General features: G+C 51.7%; 9 protein-coding genes across 9 annotated transcripts; 4 read left to right on the top strand and 5 right to left on the bottom strand.

Moving 5' to 3' along the window:
* Positions 1-88: 88 nt before the first annotated feature.
* Positions 89-1,795, top strand: PtrM4_035200 (SNF7 family protein; the record flags this gene model as incomplete). Its single annotated transcript, XM_066104104.1, has 2 exons — positions 89-306; positions 370-1,795. 2 exons carry the CDS (start codon positions 89-91, stop codon positions 1,793-1,795), a joined length of 1,644 nt encoding a protein of 547 aa, XP_065966306.1.
* Positions 1,796-2,087: 292 nt separating this feature from the next.
* Positions 2,088-2,867, bottom strand: PtrM4_035210 (ATP-binding domain 1 family member B; the record flags this gene model as incomplete). The annotated part of the gene is made up of 1 exon (XM_001939338.2): positions 2,088-2,867. One exon carries the CDS (start codon positions 2,865-2,867, stop codon positions 2,088-2,090), a length of 780 nt encoding a protein of 259 aa, XP_001939373.2.
* Positions 2,868-2,911: 44 nt separating this feature from the next.
* Positions 2,912-3,393, bottom strand: PtrM4_035220 (ATP binding family protein; the record flags this gene model as incomplete). Its single annotated transcript, XM_066104105.1, has 2 exons — positions 2,912-3,045; positions 3,105-3,393. 2 exons carry the CDS (start codon positions 3,391-3,393, stop codon positions 2,912-2,914), a joined length of 423 nt encoding a protein of 140 aa, XP_065966307.1.
* Positions 3,394-3,598: 205 nt separating this feature from the next.
* PtrM4_035230 (WD40 repeat protein) lies at positions 3,599-4,783 on the top strand (the record flags this gene model as incomplete). Its single annotated transcript, XM_001939339.2, has 2 exons — positions 3,599-3,605; positions 3,759-4,783. 2 exons carry the CDS (start codon positions 3,599-3,601, stop codon positions 4,781-4,783), a joined length of 1,032 nt encoding a protein of 343 aa, XP_001939374.1.
* A 358-nt stretch (positions 4,784-5,141) lies between these two features.
* Positions 5,142-7,547, bottom strand: PtrM4_035240 (Wyosine-form multi-domain protein; the record flags this gene model as incomplete). The annotated part of the gene is made up of 3 exons (XM_066104106.1): positions 5,142-5,149; positions 5,448-7,460; positions 7,511-7,547. The coding sequence occupies 3 exons, from the start codon at positions 7,545-7,547 to the stop codon at positions 5,142-5,144; spliced, it is 2,058 nt and encodes a 685-aa protein (XP_065966308.1).
* Positions 7,548-7,818: 271 nt separating this feature from the next.
* On the bottom strand, positions 7,819-8,958 carry PtrM4_035250 (SEN2, tRNA splicing endonuclease; the record flags this gene model as incomplete). Its single annotated transcript, XM_001939341.2, has 1 exon — positions 7,819-8,958. One exon carries the CDS (start codon positions 8,956-8,958, stop codon positions 7,819-7,821), a length of 1,140 nt encoding a protein of 379 aa, XP_001939376.2.
* Positions 8,959-9,329: 371 nt separating this feature from the next.
* On the top strand, positions 9,330-9,695 carry PtrM4_035260 (putative dash complex subunit dad1 protein; the record flags this gene model as incomplete). The annotated part of the gene is made up of 2 exons (XM_001939342.2): positions 9,330-9,428; positions 9,486-9,695. 2 exons carry the CDS (start codon positions 9,330-9,332, stop codon positions 9,693-9,695), a joined length of 309 nt encoding a protein of 102 aa, XP_001939377.1.
* Positions 9,696-10,422: 727 nt separating this feature from the next.
* Positions 10,423-11,377, bottom strand: PtrM4_035270 (GTPase SAR1 and related small G protein; the record flags this gene model as incomplete). The annotated part of the gene is made up of 3 exons (XM_001939343.1): positions 10,423-10,791; positions 10,847-11,050; positions 11,105-11,377. The coding sequence occupies 3 exons, from the start codon at positions 11,375-11,377 to the stop codon at positions 10,423-10,425; spliced, it is 846 nt and encodes a 281-aa protein (XP_001939378.1).
* A 483-nt stretch (positions 11,378-11,860) lies between these two features.
* Positions 11,861-13,725, top strand: PtrM4_035280 (PgpB, Membrane-associated phospholipid phosphatase; the record flags this gene model as incomplete). The annotated part of the gene is made up of 3 exons (XM_001939344.2): positions 11,861-12,225; positions 12,274-13,595; positions 13,649-13,725. 3 exons carry the CDS (start codon positions 11,861-11,863, stop codon positions 13,723-13,725), a joined length of 1,764 nt encoding a protein of 587 aa, XP_001939379.1.
* Positions 13,726-16,226: the final 2,501 nt, after the last annotated feature.

A 16,226-nucleotide genomic window follows, 5' to 3' on the forward strand; every position in this document is an offset into this window, starting at 1 on the left:
CAGCAATCAAGTAGTAAACATACTTAGCGGACCCAGGCTGCACTAGACCCTTATCGATTCCCCGTTTGAATACCGCTCAACCGCGCACATGCTCAAACGCAAGTCGTCTTTCGACCACAGCAGCAGCCGCGGCCCCCACGTCTCCATCTTTAGCGACGACCCCACGCTCGGGCGTCATAAGCGGAAGCGTGCGCTCTTCCGACCCAAATCAAACAAGCAGACGCCGCAGCAGTGGAGACCTGCTCCCGAGCGCAGCATGAGCGAGCTGCTGGAATTTGTATTACAACATGAAGACGCCTTTAGGAAGTTGGTCTAGCCCTTGCCCCCGTGCAACTTCACCCCTTCCCCAGTCTTGACTAACTGTTGTAGTCAACAGCGCCTTGCATCTCTCTATGCTGACTTTAGACAACAACTCGATATAAACCCAGAGGGTTACCATGCCAACATCGCCGCGTGGACAAAAGCACTCAGTGATGCTGCACGAGCAGGTGTCGTCCCTAAGAAGGGCACCACACACGATCTACTGAACATCCGAGCCGCCAACGAGCTTGCGCAAGCACTCCAACATCCGCAATACGGGCAACCAGTATGTCTTCCTGCCGTATTCCACGAAGCAGTGAAGAAGAAGGAAATGCTACCCATGAAAGACTTTCTCACGTCAAAAGAGAGCATATATAAGTCATCTTGGATACCCTCGCCATGGCAGGTACTCCAATGGAGCCTACGACAAGTCGGCGTCATAGGGCAACCGCAATCCCCGCGTAAACTAGAAGCCGGAAACTTTGTAATAGTAAAAAACGTCGAGGTAGCCGCCGATGAAATCCTCAAAAAGATGAAAGACCATACCTCCACCGCCGACCGAGTCCTCTCCCGAACCGACTTCCTAAACCGCTTCGCCACCACGCTCAACCCGTCCGCACCCCTCACAACAGACGACCTAGACGTCCTCCTCGTCTTCCTCGCTCGAGATAAACACGCTATATCGTATACCGCGCAAACCATAAAGTTCAAACCAGAACATGAAGCCGAACCTCTCCCCGTTACACAAGAAGACGCCGCTATCGCAAACCTCCGCGATACCGTCGCAAACATCCACGCGCAGCTCCCTCCGCTGATGAAAAAGATCTCAGAAGCCTCAGCCGCCGCCCGCGAAGCCGTCGCTGCTAAACAAATAGTCCGCGCAAAAGCCGCCCTCCGCTCCAAGAAACTCGCCGAGCAAGCCCTCGCACAGCGCTCAGATGTCGCCCTGCAGCTCGAGCAAGTCTACAACGATCTCCAACATGCAGCAGACCAGGTGGAGATCGTAGAAGCGATGCGCGCGGGCGCTGCGGCACTCAAAGGCTTGAACGAGAAAGTTGGGGGCGCGGAGGGCGTCCAGGGTGTTGTTGATGCGGTCAACGAGCAGATGGCTACGACGGAGGAGATAAGCAATATTATTAATGAGAGCGGTGGTCAGGTGCTGGATGAGGAGGAGATTGACGATGAGTTTGAGGCGTTGGAGAGGGCAGATCGCGAGGCGAGAGAGAAGGAGGAAGCAGAGAGGACGAGGAAGAGACTGGCGGAGCTAGAGGCTGCAGAGAAGAAACGCAGGCAGAGGGATGCTGAGCAGGCGAGAAAGAACGAGAAGGAGGCTGAGGAGGCGAGAAAGAAGGAAGCTGAGGCTGCAGCGAGGGAGGATGGGGCTGAGGAGCAAGTGGAGGAGGCATCGCAGCGTATGGCGAGGATGTCTTTCCAACAGCCGCTTGATGAAGAGACTGAAGACGCGGAAGAGGAGCGTGTCCCGGTTTACGCATGAGATATATCATTCGCCTTGGGCACGTATATAGCGTTAGGTTCATTTGCCCTACTTTGAAGAATACTAATACACTTGATGCAGTAAAAAAGACTCCAATTTCATCCACTCGTCCCCGGAGTATGAGATAGCTACGATTAAGAATTAAAGAAATCGTCGTAATTTGGTCCTAGATTCAGCTTCTTCCACTGCGCGATAGAGTCCCCTTCCCCAGGTATCCACTGGCTATTCACTTAATCTATACCTGCGCCTTCATCATAAGCTAAGCGCTCTCTTCCAGAAACCCAGGCTACCCCTATTCTTTCTTCCTAACAATATTAATCCCCAAATCCTTCTTCTCTTCCATAAACCTCCTCATCTCCTCCAAATCCCCCATATCATCATCGCTATCTTCTTTCGGGTTGCTCTCTGCCGGATGCTGTTGTTTCGACGCAGCCTTTTCTCCAGAAGCAGCCGGTGGTGGCACTCTCACAGTTTTCTGAGCAGGAGGATCACGCATATCCTTTGTCTCTTCTTCCCACGCCTTCCTCTCCTCCTCATCCAGCTCGTCCCGCCGGTCCAGCCACCGCTCTTGCACGTCGCGCGCATCCATGGTGGCCGCATTTTCGCGCATGGCCATCTGCCAGACAGTGTCGTTTGCGCCTTCTATGCCGCCTACTGCAAAGCCGCCGGCGCGATCTACGGCTCGGAGGAGTGTCATCATGCTTTTCTTGTCCTCGACTGCTAGGGTCTCAAAGCCTACGAGTGCAAAGTCCTCGACGAGTTCGACGATTGCTTTGTTTAGCGCTGAGAATTTTGAAGTTGGTTCTTCGTCGTCATCTTCGTCTGCTGTTTCGTTTGTGCGAGCTGTTGTGGGGCCTGGGATGCCGGATGCTTGTTCGCGATTCAAGTGTGGTAGGAGGTAGTGTAGGTCTTGGACTTCGGTGTAGAAGTCGAGGTTGAAAGGTAGGTCGGGGTAGTTGCGCAGGTTATCGATCTTGGTGAGGACGTTGAGGTGAGGGAGGTCCATTTGTAGCATGCTGCGTAGGGCGAGTAGTAGCGATGAGACGTATAGCGACGGTCGAGATAGTATCATAGAGTCAGTCAAGTGTACGACGACGAGCTGCGAGAATGTTAGCGTCAAGTTGCAAGCCCTGGGTGGTGTCCGAATACTCGATACCCCAGTTTATGAAGGCGGAAGAAGATGTTCCGCAACGACCCATGATGTGTGAAGAGTTCGACTTGGCCAGGACAGTCAAAGAGTATATAATCATCTGCAATAATATGTTAGACATATCTTCTCAGTGGTTTCACTACAACAACTTATACTAACCTCCAAGTTCTTTCAAGCCTTCTTCCAGCCACTCAAAGTTATGCTCCAGTTCTTCGAGCGCAAACAACACTCCGCCATTCGGTCCTAAACTCTCTTGTTCCATAATCTCATCAATAGTAACCAAGTCGCGCACATCCACGGCTGGCTGATACGACGTATGATCGTTCGCGGGGTCGAGGTTAACAACGGAGCATTTGCGCTCAATAGCAGTCATGAATTGCTGCATGCCATCGCAGTACGTCGACTTTCCCGAGCCCGGCGGGCCTATAACCAACTGCGCGAACGGCATCTTTGTGTTGTGGTTGTGAAATGAAGTTCAAAGGCGCAAAGTTGGAGCAAGGGAGTTTAGTGGTGGTGTGGTTCCTGGGGAACTTTTCGAGGGGTCTTAGCGTGCATCATCTTATTTGTTTAGTTGCGGACCCCCGATCTTGCGGAGCTTCACCTCGTTACTTTCAGCTTCCGACAGGTTCGAAGTACGGATCTATATCGCCAGCATGTCTAGTAAGTTACTCATGTCTTAGCTCGTAATCTCCTTCTGTTATGCTTCTCTGTCTTTCTTTTCGAGGATAGCGATTGCGCTGGTATGCGCGCGCAGCAGTAGAGCTACTCTCACATGCCTTCAATCTACACCCAAACAGAAGGTTAACAACGCAGGCCAATTTGAGCTTGCGCAAAACCCGACCGAGCCTATATCCGCCGTCAAATACTCCGCTACCAACCCCACAAGATTACTCGTGTCATCCTGGGACCGCCATGTATACCTCTACGACACGCACGCCGAACCAGGCGGCAAGCTGCTCCAAAAGTTCGAGCACCGCGCCCCGGTCCTAGACGTCTGTTTCGGCCGCGAAGACAACGAAGCCTTCTCCTGTGGTCTAGACTGGGAAGTCCGCCGAATCGATCTCGAGACAGGCGCTCAAACCATCATGTCGACGCACGAACAAGGCGTACGCAACATACTCTACTCCGCGCCACACAACCTACTCATCTCGTCGTCCTGGGACTCTACACTACACCTGCACGACCTCTCGCAACCGGGTGACTTCTCCGCTGTGCGTCTGCCCTCGAAACCGTTTTCGCTGTCGGCCTCGGCCACCAAACTCGTCGTAGCCATGGCCAGCAGAGCCGTCAACATCTACGAGCTGGAGAAGCTAGCCGCAGCTGCAAAGACCGGTGGTGGCGAGGAAGTTGCAGTGGAGCCCTGGCAACAGCGCGAAAGCTCAATGAAATACATGACGCGCGCCGTCTCCTGCATGCCCAACGACGCCGGCTACTCCAGCTCCAGCATTGAAGGCCGCGTAGCTGTAGAATGGTTCGATCCATCCGACGAGTCGCAGTCCCGCAAATACGCTTTCAAATGCCACAGACAGACAATCGATGGCCAGGACATCGTATACCCCGTTCACGCACTCGCCTACCACCCCGTCCACGGCACCTTTGCTACGGGCGGTGGCGACGGTATCGTGGCGCTTTGGGACGCGGTTGCCAAGAGGAGGATACGGCAGTATCAGAAGTTTCCCGCGAGCGTGCAGACGATTGACTTTTCGAGTGATGGCAAATACGTCGCTGTGGGTGTTAGTCCTGGCTTTGAGGATGGCGTGGATGATGTGCCGGATGGTGTTACCAAGGTGTTTATACGGGAGTTGACTGCTACGGAGGCGGCAGGCAAGAAGAAGTAGGGGCTTGAGGAGGAGGCCAGACAGACTACATGAAGCATGAAGACTTGGAGGCTATTGGGGTTTATCTGAAGATGCCAGGGATCTATACTGGACGTCTGGATTTCCGGCTTTGATTGTACCTCTCGGGATAGGAAGAGGCATCTGTGAGAAGGAAGCACATAACAGCTAGCAGCCAGGCCGCTGAAGAGGCGACGAGTGCCGTATACAAAATCTTACACGTAGTGAGTGCTTACATGGAACAATGAAGATCAGAACTATTTGCACATGAAAATGTTTTTCTTTTTTTTTCAATCATTTTATATCCACGCACCCTATCAAAACTCCAAAGCCTTCGCTTTCTGAACCTTGCTCTCCCCCTCTAGCTCCCTCTCAATCTTCCCCTCCTCAGTCTTCGGACCCTTCCCCTTCCTATAAACCCTCGCATCCCTAGGATCAAATCCGCCATTCCCCCAAAGCGCCCACTCAGGCGTCTCATCCCCCACATAATCCTCCGGCCTCCACCCTACCACTTTGCCCCCCTCCACCCTCGTCCCCTCCATTTTCCCCTCCCACAAATCAAAGAACCTTTCGAAGTCAATACGCGTCGCCCACTTGCCATTTTTCTGGAACCTCGTCTTATCCGCCAGCAACACGCAGCAAGAATGTGCGTGTTCAGCCCCAATACCGTATTGTAGACCACGGGCGTTTAATTCCTTTTCTAATTCGGTGACAAAGGCGGCGACTTCTTCGTAGAAGGGCACGTTTTGCATTGTTAGGCCTGCGGAGCCGGCGGCGGATGTGCCGCAGTACGTTACGCCTTTTACTTCTACGAAGCCTGGGAGGGCGCGCTCGACGAGGTCTGCGTAGCCACGTACCTCCTCTGCCATGTTAAACCCCTTTACAAGCGTAAGGCGAAACACGGTGCGTTGTTCAAAGCGGCGGTTTCTCAAGATATCAAGGCAGGCACAGAAGCGCTCCCAGAAATCTCGATGAAGGGGTCGATCAATCTTGCGGAGACTATCTTTGTTGGAGGCGTCGATGGAGACGTAGAGTTGTGTTACAGGAACGAGCGAGGCGAGTTGAGCGGGGTGTTGGGCGTTGCAGACGAGGAAGGTGGAGATGCGGTGACTGTGCATGATGGAGAGGAGGTCGTTGATGTGAGGGTAGAATATTGGTTCGCCCACTAGACTCAAGGCGCAGTGCCGGATGCGCATTGCTTCGCTGAAGCGTTCGGCTCGTACGCCGGGGACGCCTTTCATCATTTTGATCTTCTTGTAGTGTGCGGCTGTTATGCCGTCGAAGATTAGGTCGGGCGCGTCTGTTACCCACCGCCATGTTGTGCCGACTGGATTTGTGCCGTGACGCCAGCAGAATACGCATTTGTTGGAGCATGAAAGGGATGGGGTGGCTTCCATGCATAGATGTGAGGCGATGCCGTAGAAAGAGTATTTGTAGCAAGAACCTCGGCCTCGGAGGGCGGATTTGGTCCATCGGCAAATCTTGACACCAGAGTGAGAACCGATGATACTGTAGCCTTGCTTTGTCAGAGCAGCGTGAGTAGGAGAAGTAGTCGGGACCATTTCCTTTGGAGCCTGGACTTGTTTGGACTTGGGTGCTGACTTCTTGTACGTTGTAAAGTCGACGGGGATTGGCGCTGATGATGAGTTTACCACGGAACCCAAGTCCTCGACATCATCAACTCTTGTGCTTTGCCCAGTTCCATCGTCCAGATCTTCCACGTCTTCTTCGTCGCTCTCAGCTGGATCGCCACTACCCGGAACTCCTTCACCTAGACCGCGTCCTTCAGCAATCTCAACAAGCGCTTCCTGAACGCCTATCCTCCATTCTTGTAACCGTTCTTCGGCCTCAGTCTTAACATCAGCCATTCCCAGTGGGTACGCTCTCTTTCTACCTGTCAGTCTTGCCATCCACTTGTCCACTTCCCTCGCTTGACTGCAAAAACCCTCTTCTTCTGTCGGCCATCCTTCCTTGTCTCCAAAGCCAAACACAGAGTACCCAAGCAATCCACTTAACGGCGCCGTGTCAATGCGAAAATCATTGTGTGTTTCTTGCAGACCTTCAATGAAGATGTCCAAAACAGTATCGATGTTGTACGTCGGTACGAGGATGATGTAGAAGTATTTGACGTTTGCGTCGGCTTTCGGTGGGCTAATGAAGAAGTCGTCGTGTTCAATGTACGAGATATCGTGGATTTGCGGTTCTAGAAATGAAGCTGACTGGTCGCAACCGGCGGTCCATTCTGTGAGAGTTTTGGCGAACTGCGCAGCATAGCGCTCGGTAGTGCCCGAAAGTGACTGGAAGAAGACCAAAGGCTGAATCTTATGTACTTTGTGGTCGAATGTCGAAATTGGCGCTGTGTTCTTCTTCTGTGTCTTCCTACCCTTGACTGTCTTGGGACCCTTCTTTGCTTTGGAAACTACACGCACCGCGGCCGTGTCGTCTTCCGCGTGGTTGTCGACATTGGGAAGTGGCGGGCTCAGCGTCGTAGTGTATTCGGGAAGCCATTCGGGCTTGAGTTCCACAGTCTGTTTCTCAACAGGCGACAAGGGAACGGGTGATTGCGATAACTTCTCCCTTCTCCGGTCGCGCGAATATATTACAAGGCGCGCGATTGTCGCCACTATTAGGGCGGAGAGCAGTATTTCGAGTCGGTGCTCGCGCCATATGAGAAGCAACTCTGCGCAAACATCAGCAATGCAATCTTGACGAGACAGCGAGATTACGCACCACCCGGCAGCTGCTCCGCATATTGTAAGAACACCATAATGTTGTTGTCGACGTTGCGCAAGGCCGTCGTGTCTGGACACGAACTTTTGGCAGCTTGCGTGGGGTCGAGTAGCGGGGTTAATCAAGGCCCGTCCTATTGGCACACCATTGCTGCAGGAACACAAACCAAACTGCTGGATAAGACATGATTAAATCCAGCTAACAAATGTGTGGTCACAACTATCGACACACGAGCAGGTACTTTGCATGAAATGTTATTTTTTCTATTTGGCATTGTATCGTAAATTCATAGTATATACTCGCAGTACTCAAATGGCCGCCCACTCAATGGAAAACGCCCTCACAGACTCCTGCTCGTCATCAACAATCTCGGGGTCTTCACCACCGATCATGTATGCCTTCTTGGTTCCTGTACCCAGACGGCCCCCACCCACGACATCGAGCAAGTCGAATTTTTGGTCCCAGCCCAAACCTGTCGCAGCAAAGTGACTGTGATACCGAAGGGGGTCGCCAGGGTAGACATTGTAGTGGCAGCCGAAGCGAAGGCCCGGCATGTGATAGTAGCCCTTGGAGTGCAAGTAGCGGAACAGAGGGTAGCTGTCCGGTACAGCTGGAGGTGGAACGGCTGGGTCCTTGGCAGGTGTGGGCAGCGGTGGGTATGAGGTTGTAGGAGTGACAAAGTGCTTTTGTGCAGCGACGCCTTTCGGCGCGTCCTTGGCGGACTGTTTGGTAGAGGGTTCGGGAGGAGACGATGCTGGTGCCGACTCGAAGAGTGAAACCTCATCAGCAGAGGAGTCAATCTTCGGTGGCTTGATCTGCACCCAAGGTTCTGAAAAGCTCGAACCCTTCATGATGGATCCCAGGTCGAAGCCCGTACTCTCAGAGCGCACTGGGCTGGCATCGACAGTGGCTGTCTGTACCGGCGCCCAGTCTGAGAAGCTCGAACCCTTCATGATGAATCCAAGACCGGAACTTGCGAGACTAGAGTCATGCATGTGCAATGTCTCTTCTGAAGTTGTGCTCGCAGCAATGCTACTTTCTGTCTTCAGCCCCTTCTCCCTCAACGCTCTCTCCTTCCTCATCTCCGCCAACTTGATTTGCTCCTCCGTCACCTCCTCTCCTCTTCTGTCCATCTCCTGCATGTACTGCAGCCTCTCCTCTCTGCTCATCTCCGCAAAGCTCTTCTGATGAACCTGCGCATCATCCACGATATACGCAGCGCCCTTATCGACGAGAACCCTAGCTTCTTCCGGCATAAGTTCAAGCGGTACGCCCAGAAAAACGTTCTGTTGACTGAGGTTCGGGATCGTGCCGACCAGAAGCCCGCAGATGTTGTGCGTGCGACGGCAGTGCGCAATGACGTCCACATCGAAGAGGAGGTAATGTCCTGCGACGAGGGAGATGGGAAAAGGTTCCTTGACGGGTTTTGGTACTGGCGCTGACGCCATGATATGATCTGAAGCGGAAAGCGGGTTAGCTTTATGCCTCGAAGACAAGATGCGGTGAAGGTGTGGAGGTGAGAAGAGGTCAGAGTGTGAATACAATATTAGTTCTCCACGGCCACCTTTTGGTGGGTCAGGGGATTGACAGATTATTGGGTATTCATCATATAATGCGCGGGAAAGAGGCGGTGTGGAAGCTTACCTTTCAGTGTGGTTTCATCGTGAAAGCTTGAGGAAAAGAAAGAGATGAGGTCGAGCTCGACTTTTCTGCAGCGTCGCTTAGCTAGCGTGACCGGGGTTGGCAAGGCACCCCCGAGATTCCCGCAACATCGACATGATGAGATGGGAGTGCAACAACGCGAATAAACACAGTCAAGATGCCACCACCTTACTTCCCCGTTCCAAAAGAGGACATGCCGGCCCCAAAGTCATATTACGAGCAACAACGCGAGATGCTCGTCACGGAGATTGCCCAAGTATGTTAATTGACTAGAAAATCATCCTACACCGCATCAAGACACTAACCGCAACAGAGTCTAGAAGTCGTGCTACAAAACATCAACAAGCTAAACCGCTCGCTCGAAGAGGTCACGTCGGTGGGAAACGAGTTTGCGCCCGTGGAATCACTCTGGAGTCACTTCGAAAACGTCATGGCCAAGGATCCAAACGAACAGCCAGAGGGTGCTCAGGAAGGTGCGACCGAGGCCGAAGGAGAGACGGAAGTGCCGGAGGAACGGAAGTAGTGAATGCAGAACACGGCGTTATTCTATACTTTACGATACCCAAATGCGAATGGAAAAGAGAGGCTTCAGAACATGCGCATGTATCTGGGAAGGTGCTACTAACAGGAATGAAGGAAGACATAAATAGACTACATGTCATGCAATATCCAAGACCATGCGATTGCAAGAGAAAGAACGGACATACTTTACGATGATCAAGTCTGCGTTTGCAACAGAAAGACTCCAAGGGATCGTTTCATCATATGCGGGGGCCCTATGAAAAAGCAAGGAAGATGCAGGTACCCAAAGCACAGGAGAAAACTCGAGTCAGGGCATTACTACATACTTCACTACACTACAAGACATTACTACATCGAAAACTGACTATCCAAAAAATTGCTTCATTTACTTCTTGGGTGAGCAAAGTGAAGCCCCGCTCCTGCTATGCGCTCAACTAAATACCGGATACAGATACACGAAGGAAATGCTGCTATGGGGCTTTTGGACTCGCTATGTCCGTTGTCGTGCCAAAGGAAAAACCAGAAAGAGGAAAAGGAAAGAAGAAAAACGCCGCCGCCCATATACATGAGAAGGCTTCCCTATAAAAAGTGGAGAAGGAAGCAGAACATGTCAGGACCGTGATGGAGGTGAGCCGTAAGCGGTCATTAAACATCTTGATCGTGTCGTCCAGCGTCGTGAATCTCGAATTGCGCTCCTCTCGATAAACACACGGATGGTAAGGCTTGTATTACAAGACCTTGCAGCCGCTGCGCTTCTTCTTCTTGACGACTCCCGCGGGATAATTCGATGTGTTCCCTCTCGATGACGAGTTTGCGGTGCCCACGCGGCGCTCTTCTTCCTCCCTTTGCTCCTCGCCGACGGCCATTATGACGGCCATGTCGAAGATCTCTTCTACACCATCCTGCTCTTTACTACTGCACTCCATGTAGGCAGCGCCCATTTTCTTTGCGACGGCACGACCCTGCTCGGTGGTGACGGGCGTTAGACCCTGTGTCTTGAGTAGCTCGATGCAGTTCTTCTTGTTGCGCAGGTCGGACTTGAGACCCAAGAGCATGAGCGGTGTTGTTGGGCAGAAATGCAGCACTTCTGGGTACCACTGGAGGGTGTTAGTGAGGAAGCAGGGGGGAGATGGTGTGGGTGGTCAGGCTTACCTTGTCCATGACGTTTTCTAGTGAGTTGGGGCAGTCAATGGCGAAGCAAACAAAGATGACGTCTGTCTCTGGGTAGGAGAGGGGTCGCAGGCGGTCGTACTCTTCTTGGCCGGCGGTATCCCACAGGGCCAGCTCAACCATCTTGCCCGTGGGCGGATGGGGCGTATGGGTGATGTAGTTCTCGAAGACTGTTGGTACATATTTCTGGTCGCAATTAGCATCATATGACATGTCAGTGTTGGGCGGTGAGTGCCTTACCTCTGGGAAGTTGCCGGAGCTGTAGCTGATCAGCAGACATGTCTTGCCGCAACCGCCATCGCCGACGACGACGAGCTTCTTAGAGTAGGCCGGGGGCTCCGTGATGGCAGTGTCGCGCGTGTTGGTAGTTCCATACGAGCTGACTGTGCCGTTGCTATTGCGCTCACTCGGCGTCCGGGCGTGGCCGCGGACAGGTGTGATGCTAGGAACGGTGGCCTTTGTGCTCTGCTTGCGTCTGAGATAGTCGTAGTTTTGCGAGGGAGTGGTGGCCATGTTTGGTGTTCAGTCGTGGACTCGGTGTTTGCTTGGTTGTTTCAGGCGACGGGTATTGGGTATCAATAAGATGGGCGAAGATGGAGTTTGTCGCTGGTGTGGTTGTGGGGAGCGAGTGGTCGGGGCTTAAGAGTGTGGGTGTTGATTGTTGGCAGTGCTCTGGTCGCATATGGCAACGACGCTACCCTGGCTACCCATGGGCGACCATCAGCCGTTCGCCAAAACTAGCGCGGCCGAACCAAGTTTCAGCTGCCAAAGTGCCACTGCTGCTGCCACGGCTGCTTAGAAAGGCGGCCTGTCCCTGTCCAATTCTATCGAGCGATTGCATGCAGATTGCAGATTACACGCCCGCGCACAGCCTCACCCTCATACGAAGACGCCTAACGCCTTCCGACCTGCCCAACAACACCCGCCTGGATATGCACGAGCGATTGCCTCGACGAGCCCGCGACTGCGACTGCGACTTGTATAGGCTCGATAGCCATGTGTCCGCAACATGATGCGCCCAAAGCCGTTCCGCTTACCCATTCCGACACTACCCACCACCACCATCACCATGCTCTTGCCACTTCTGTGAATCCCACCTCAAAGGACCCCAAATTGGACGCGGGGAATAGGGACTTTGACCACTACGCCAGCAACCTGCCCAAATGGCGGAATGCCCTGCGCAATCGCCTCATCCCCATTGTGCGCTGGGAGACGCCATGGCTTGCCTTACTACAAGACACCCTGCGCTCGCCCGCACTCGACTCGTACTTTGCCTATACGGCGAACCTAGGCACCCACACCTTCTTCATGGTCTTCTTGCCCATCCAGTTCTGGTGTGGCTACACTAGCATTGGCCGAGCGTAGGTCGCCTGCTGTCATTATCATGGTGCGACGTCTGACGTGCATAGGACTGTCTTCATGCTCGCTGCAGGCGTCTACGTGACCGGTTTCCTCAAAGACATGCTCTGCTTACCCAGGCCACTATCGCCGCCTCTGGCCCGCATCTCAATGTCGGGCTCCGCCGCCCTTGAATACGGCTTCCCCTCGTCTCACTCCGCCAACGCAGTATCAGTCGCATTCTATGCCATCTACACCTTGCGCCAGTCGGCCGAGCAGGACAATTCAAACTGGAACATGGGTTTACAGGCCCTCTTCTACTTTTACGCCCTTTCCATCATCGCCGGTCGCCTATATTGCGGCATGCACGGTTTCTTAGATGTAATTGTAGGCAGTATAATGGGTGCCCTCATCACCGCAATCCAACTCGTGTACGGTGACTGGCTGGACTCGTTCGTCTTCAGCGGCTCCTATATCGATATCCTCATCGTAACTCTGGCCGTCTGTGTCCTGGTCCGCATTCACCCCGAACCAGCCGACGATTGTCCATGCTACGACGACAGTGTGTCGTTCGCTGGCGTTGTCATAGGCATCAACATTGGGGCATGGCACTACGCGCAGACTGGCTTTGCCTTGAAGGACGCGTATCCCTCTTCCGTGCCTTTTGATCTACAAGAGATGGGACTTGTCAAAGCGACCATCCGTATTCTCCTGGGCGTAGTCGTCATCTTTGTCTGGAGGGCCACCATGAAGCCCGCACTATTCACAATTCTGCCCCCCATTTTCCGCATCCTCGAACAGGCTCGCTGGAACATGCCACGCGCCTTCTTCCTAAATGCCTCCAAATACAAGTCCATTAAACCCTTTACCGACGACGACAACCTAATTCCACCTGCGTCAGAGCTACCACACATGCTCAAGAACCTCGCCCACCCGCGTAAACGTTCCGTCTCCGTGGGTCCACAATCCGCCGCGGACGCATACGAGACACTAGCGTACCGCAACCGCCGGCGTCGCGAAAGCGTAAACTCGCTAGACGGCGCCGTTCCCGAAGACTCGGCTTGGACGCCTTCAGTCGTCAACACGCCCACGATAGAAAAGGGTGACCCGCTCCTTGGTGCCGGCCTACTTCCTACACCAATGGCTTCGCGCGTACACTCGTATGAGCAGATGATGGGAACGGGCAAGATGGGTTTTGACAAAAAGAACTCCACTACTACACCGCCGGATAGTGACACGGACGTTGCAGGCGACGAGTATAATCAGAAGCGTAAACAGGAACAACAGAATTCCTCGGAGGAAGAGAACGAGAAGCGCGAGATCTTTATGAAGCTTACGAAGCCACGCGTACGGTACGATGTTGAAGTTGTTACAAAGTTGATTGTATACACTGGTACGTTCTGCCCTTGTCGTCAGACACCTTTCTGCACTAACATCTTTAAACAGGCATCGCATATATAGCCGTTGCCGGCAACCCAATTTTATTCGAATTCTTGGGCTTGGGTATGAACGTTGTATCCTAGCCTTTTTCTTTTCTTTTCTTGTTCCTTTCTTGGTGTAATGAATTGATTGACGATTTTCCCTTCTTGTTGCTATCACTGTTGTTATTGCTGTCGTCGTTTTCTTGGTTTTTGTCCTCTTTGGAGTGAGAGCAACGACCATATACCATTTATGCATCTTATCTTTTTTTCATCTGGGAAACAAATATCTTGCATGTTATTTTACGTTACATTGTATACGTGCACTCTTGATGGGCGCTATAATTAACGACATATCTACTAGTTATCTTATGTGAACTTAGGATGTTGGTTGTTATTGTCATTAACCCGATTCGTACTGTATCTTTTTCGATCGAAAAACGTTATTAACTATCCCCAATTTATTGAACACGTACGTCACACCCCCGGGTACGAGCATCGACACGGACAGGCAACCGTGCCAACAACAACCGTGTGTGTGCCGGCAACCGTGCCAGCAACGGGAGCCCACTATCCACAAATAACGCACAGATGCTCACCAAAACACACGTGCCGCATTTACCCATGCCCACATCTAGACTCCCCCGCACGGAGGTCGCAAAACCAAGATCCATGACACGTAAACAATGCCATGATGTCATGATTGAAACGTGCGCGGTAGGGGGTGGGACGGGGTGACCTTGTACGATTTTCATAATTTTTTTGTGTGTGTGTGTATGTGTGTTGGTGGTGGAAAGGAGGTTGTGGTTATGCTGGTTAGAAAGGAAAAGGAGAAGGATAAGTGAGGCTGCTGTTGTGTCTCGCTCGGGTGTGTGGTATCGGCGGTTCTTTTGAAATGAGGCGTCCTACGACGTTTACGTATATGATCACCAAAACACACATGCACGTGGGTGACATAAGTACTTGACGGTGTGGGTAAGCAGTATCTGGCGACTACACTGGCCTTTTTACACTAGTATTTTATGACCCCCCGGGTGCATGTATGATCTTCGTGGTGGAAGACGCGAGATCAAAAACGCGCAACTCGGGAGCTATGAGAATGGTCACGTGTGCAGAAGATAGATGGCAAAACACAACACCAAGTCATATCAATGATACACTACCGTTTTGAATCTCTACTATCACGTGCCTATTGTGTAAGAACACATATAAAAGGCACCCTCTTGCACGCTTTCTCCTTCCTTCCTTTCTTCCACACTGAAAAGCTTTCTTTGCGATATTTCTAAAACAAAATGGTAACGGAGTAATGTGGAAGAGGGAAAGTTTAAAATTCCTAGCCCTCAGGATGATGAGGAGATCCTGCTTTCTTTAAAACTTACCACATAACTACCCGTTATTTATAAAACAAAATGCCGCACGATCGCCAAGCATGTGGTGGGGGGGAGAGATCTAAAAACCTCAGGGGTACCAGGGACTTCCAGCTTATCTTTCAGCACTACAGAGTCGTGTCGGAACATGCGCGTACAGCCAGCCCGGCGAGTTTTTCCGGGCCGGAAGCTTGGACCACTAGTTAGACCAAGCTTCCCGCTTAGCTCGCAACCGTACATATGGAGATCTCTCCATCCAGCTCTTGCTCACTACTAATCAAATACTATACACTTTGTTCGTTGCAACGACTGCTAGTATTCGACACCTTTGCCGTGTCAACAAGTCGGTTTACGATATTTCTAAATATCTATGCAGACGCTGTATGGGGTGGGAGACGAGCGAGCTCTAAAAACAACGACTATACTGAAACAGCCCTTTATTCTTATACTACCAAAAACTTCCTCCCCAGTATCTCTAAATAAGGCATGGAAGATTTCGATGGAGCGAGGAAGACGAGAGAACTCGGAAATACACATAGCGCCCCAGAATAAGAGGGAGAAGATTCTGCTTTCCTTGAAAATTACTTGATACACAGTCTTTCTAAAACGTGAACCAAAGCAGTGTATGGGCGGCTGAGACGAGGGATATAAAAACTACAGATATGCTAAGTCTCTTCTTCTTTCCTCTATTACTACAAACTTTCTACTCGATATTTCTAAACAGCTCGAAAATGAGATGCATCGGGAAAGACGATAGATTTCTAGAAACCCCCCCCCCCCTTTGTTTTGTCCAGCGGATGAGAAGGAGGTTCTGCTTTCTTGAAAAATGAATGGTAAGGTTCTATATGTTCCGAAAATCTCTCTACAATATTTTCATTCCTGTTTCTTCGAAATACTAGCTATTGGGGTCCCATCTATCCTGAAAAAACGAGCAAGACCCCTGCCATGATCTTCCAAAATTCACGAGTGCCAGATCATGGGAAGGAGAAGTTGCGCCCGCGGCGTCCTTTAATAAAACAGCATACGAATATCAGAATTTCTGGGAACTACTAAAATTTCCGTAAAAACTATTGCCAAAGCCCTCATAGAGTTTCTCTATGGCTCTGCGGCTTTTTCGTTCGTACGCATTAGCCTGGGAGTGTATAAAAGTCTCGTCCTGGGCTGCTGTTGTCCTTCCTTTGTATCACACGGGATCTATCTTCTTCTAAAATGAACATCTAGTGTTGTTATGTGTGGGAT

Source organism: Pyrenophora tritici-repentis, chromosome 1, assembly GCF_003171515.1.
Source record: "Pyrenophora tritici-repentis strain M4 chromosome 1, whole genome shotgun sequence".
NCBI lineage: Eukaryota > Fungi > Ascomycota > Dothideomycetes > Pleosporales > Pleosporaceae > Pyrenophora > Pyrenophora tritici-repentis.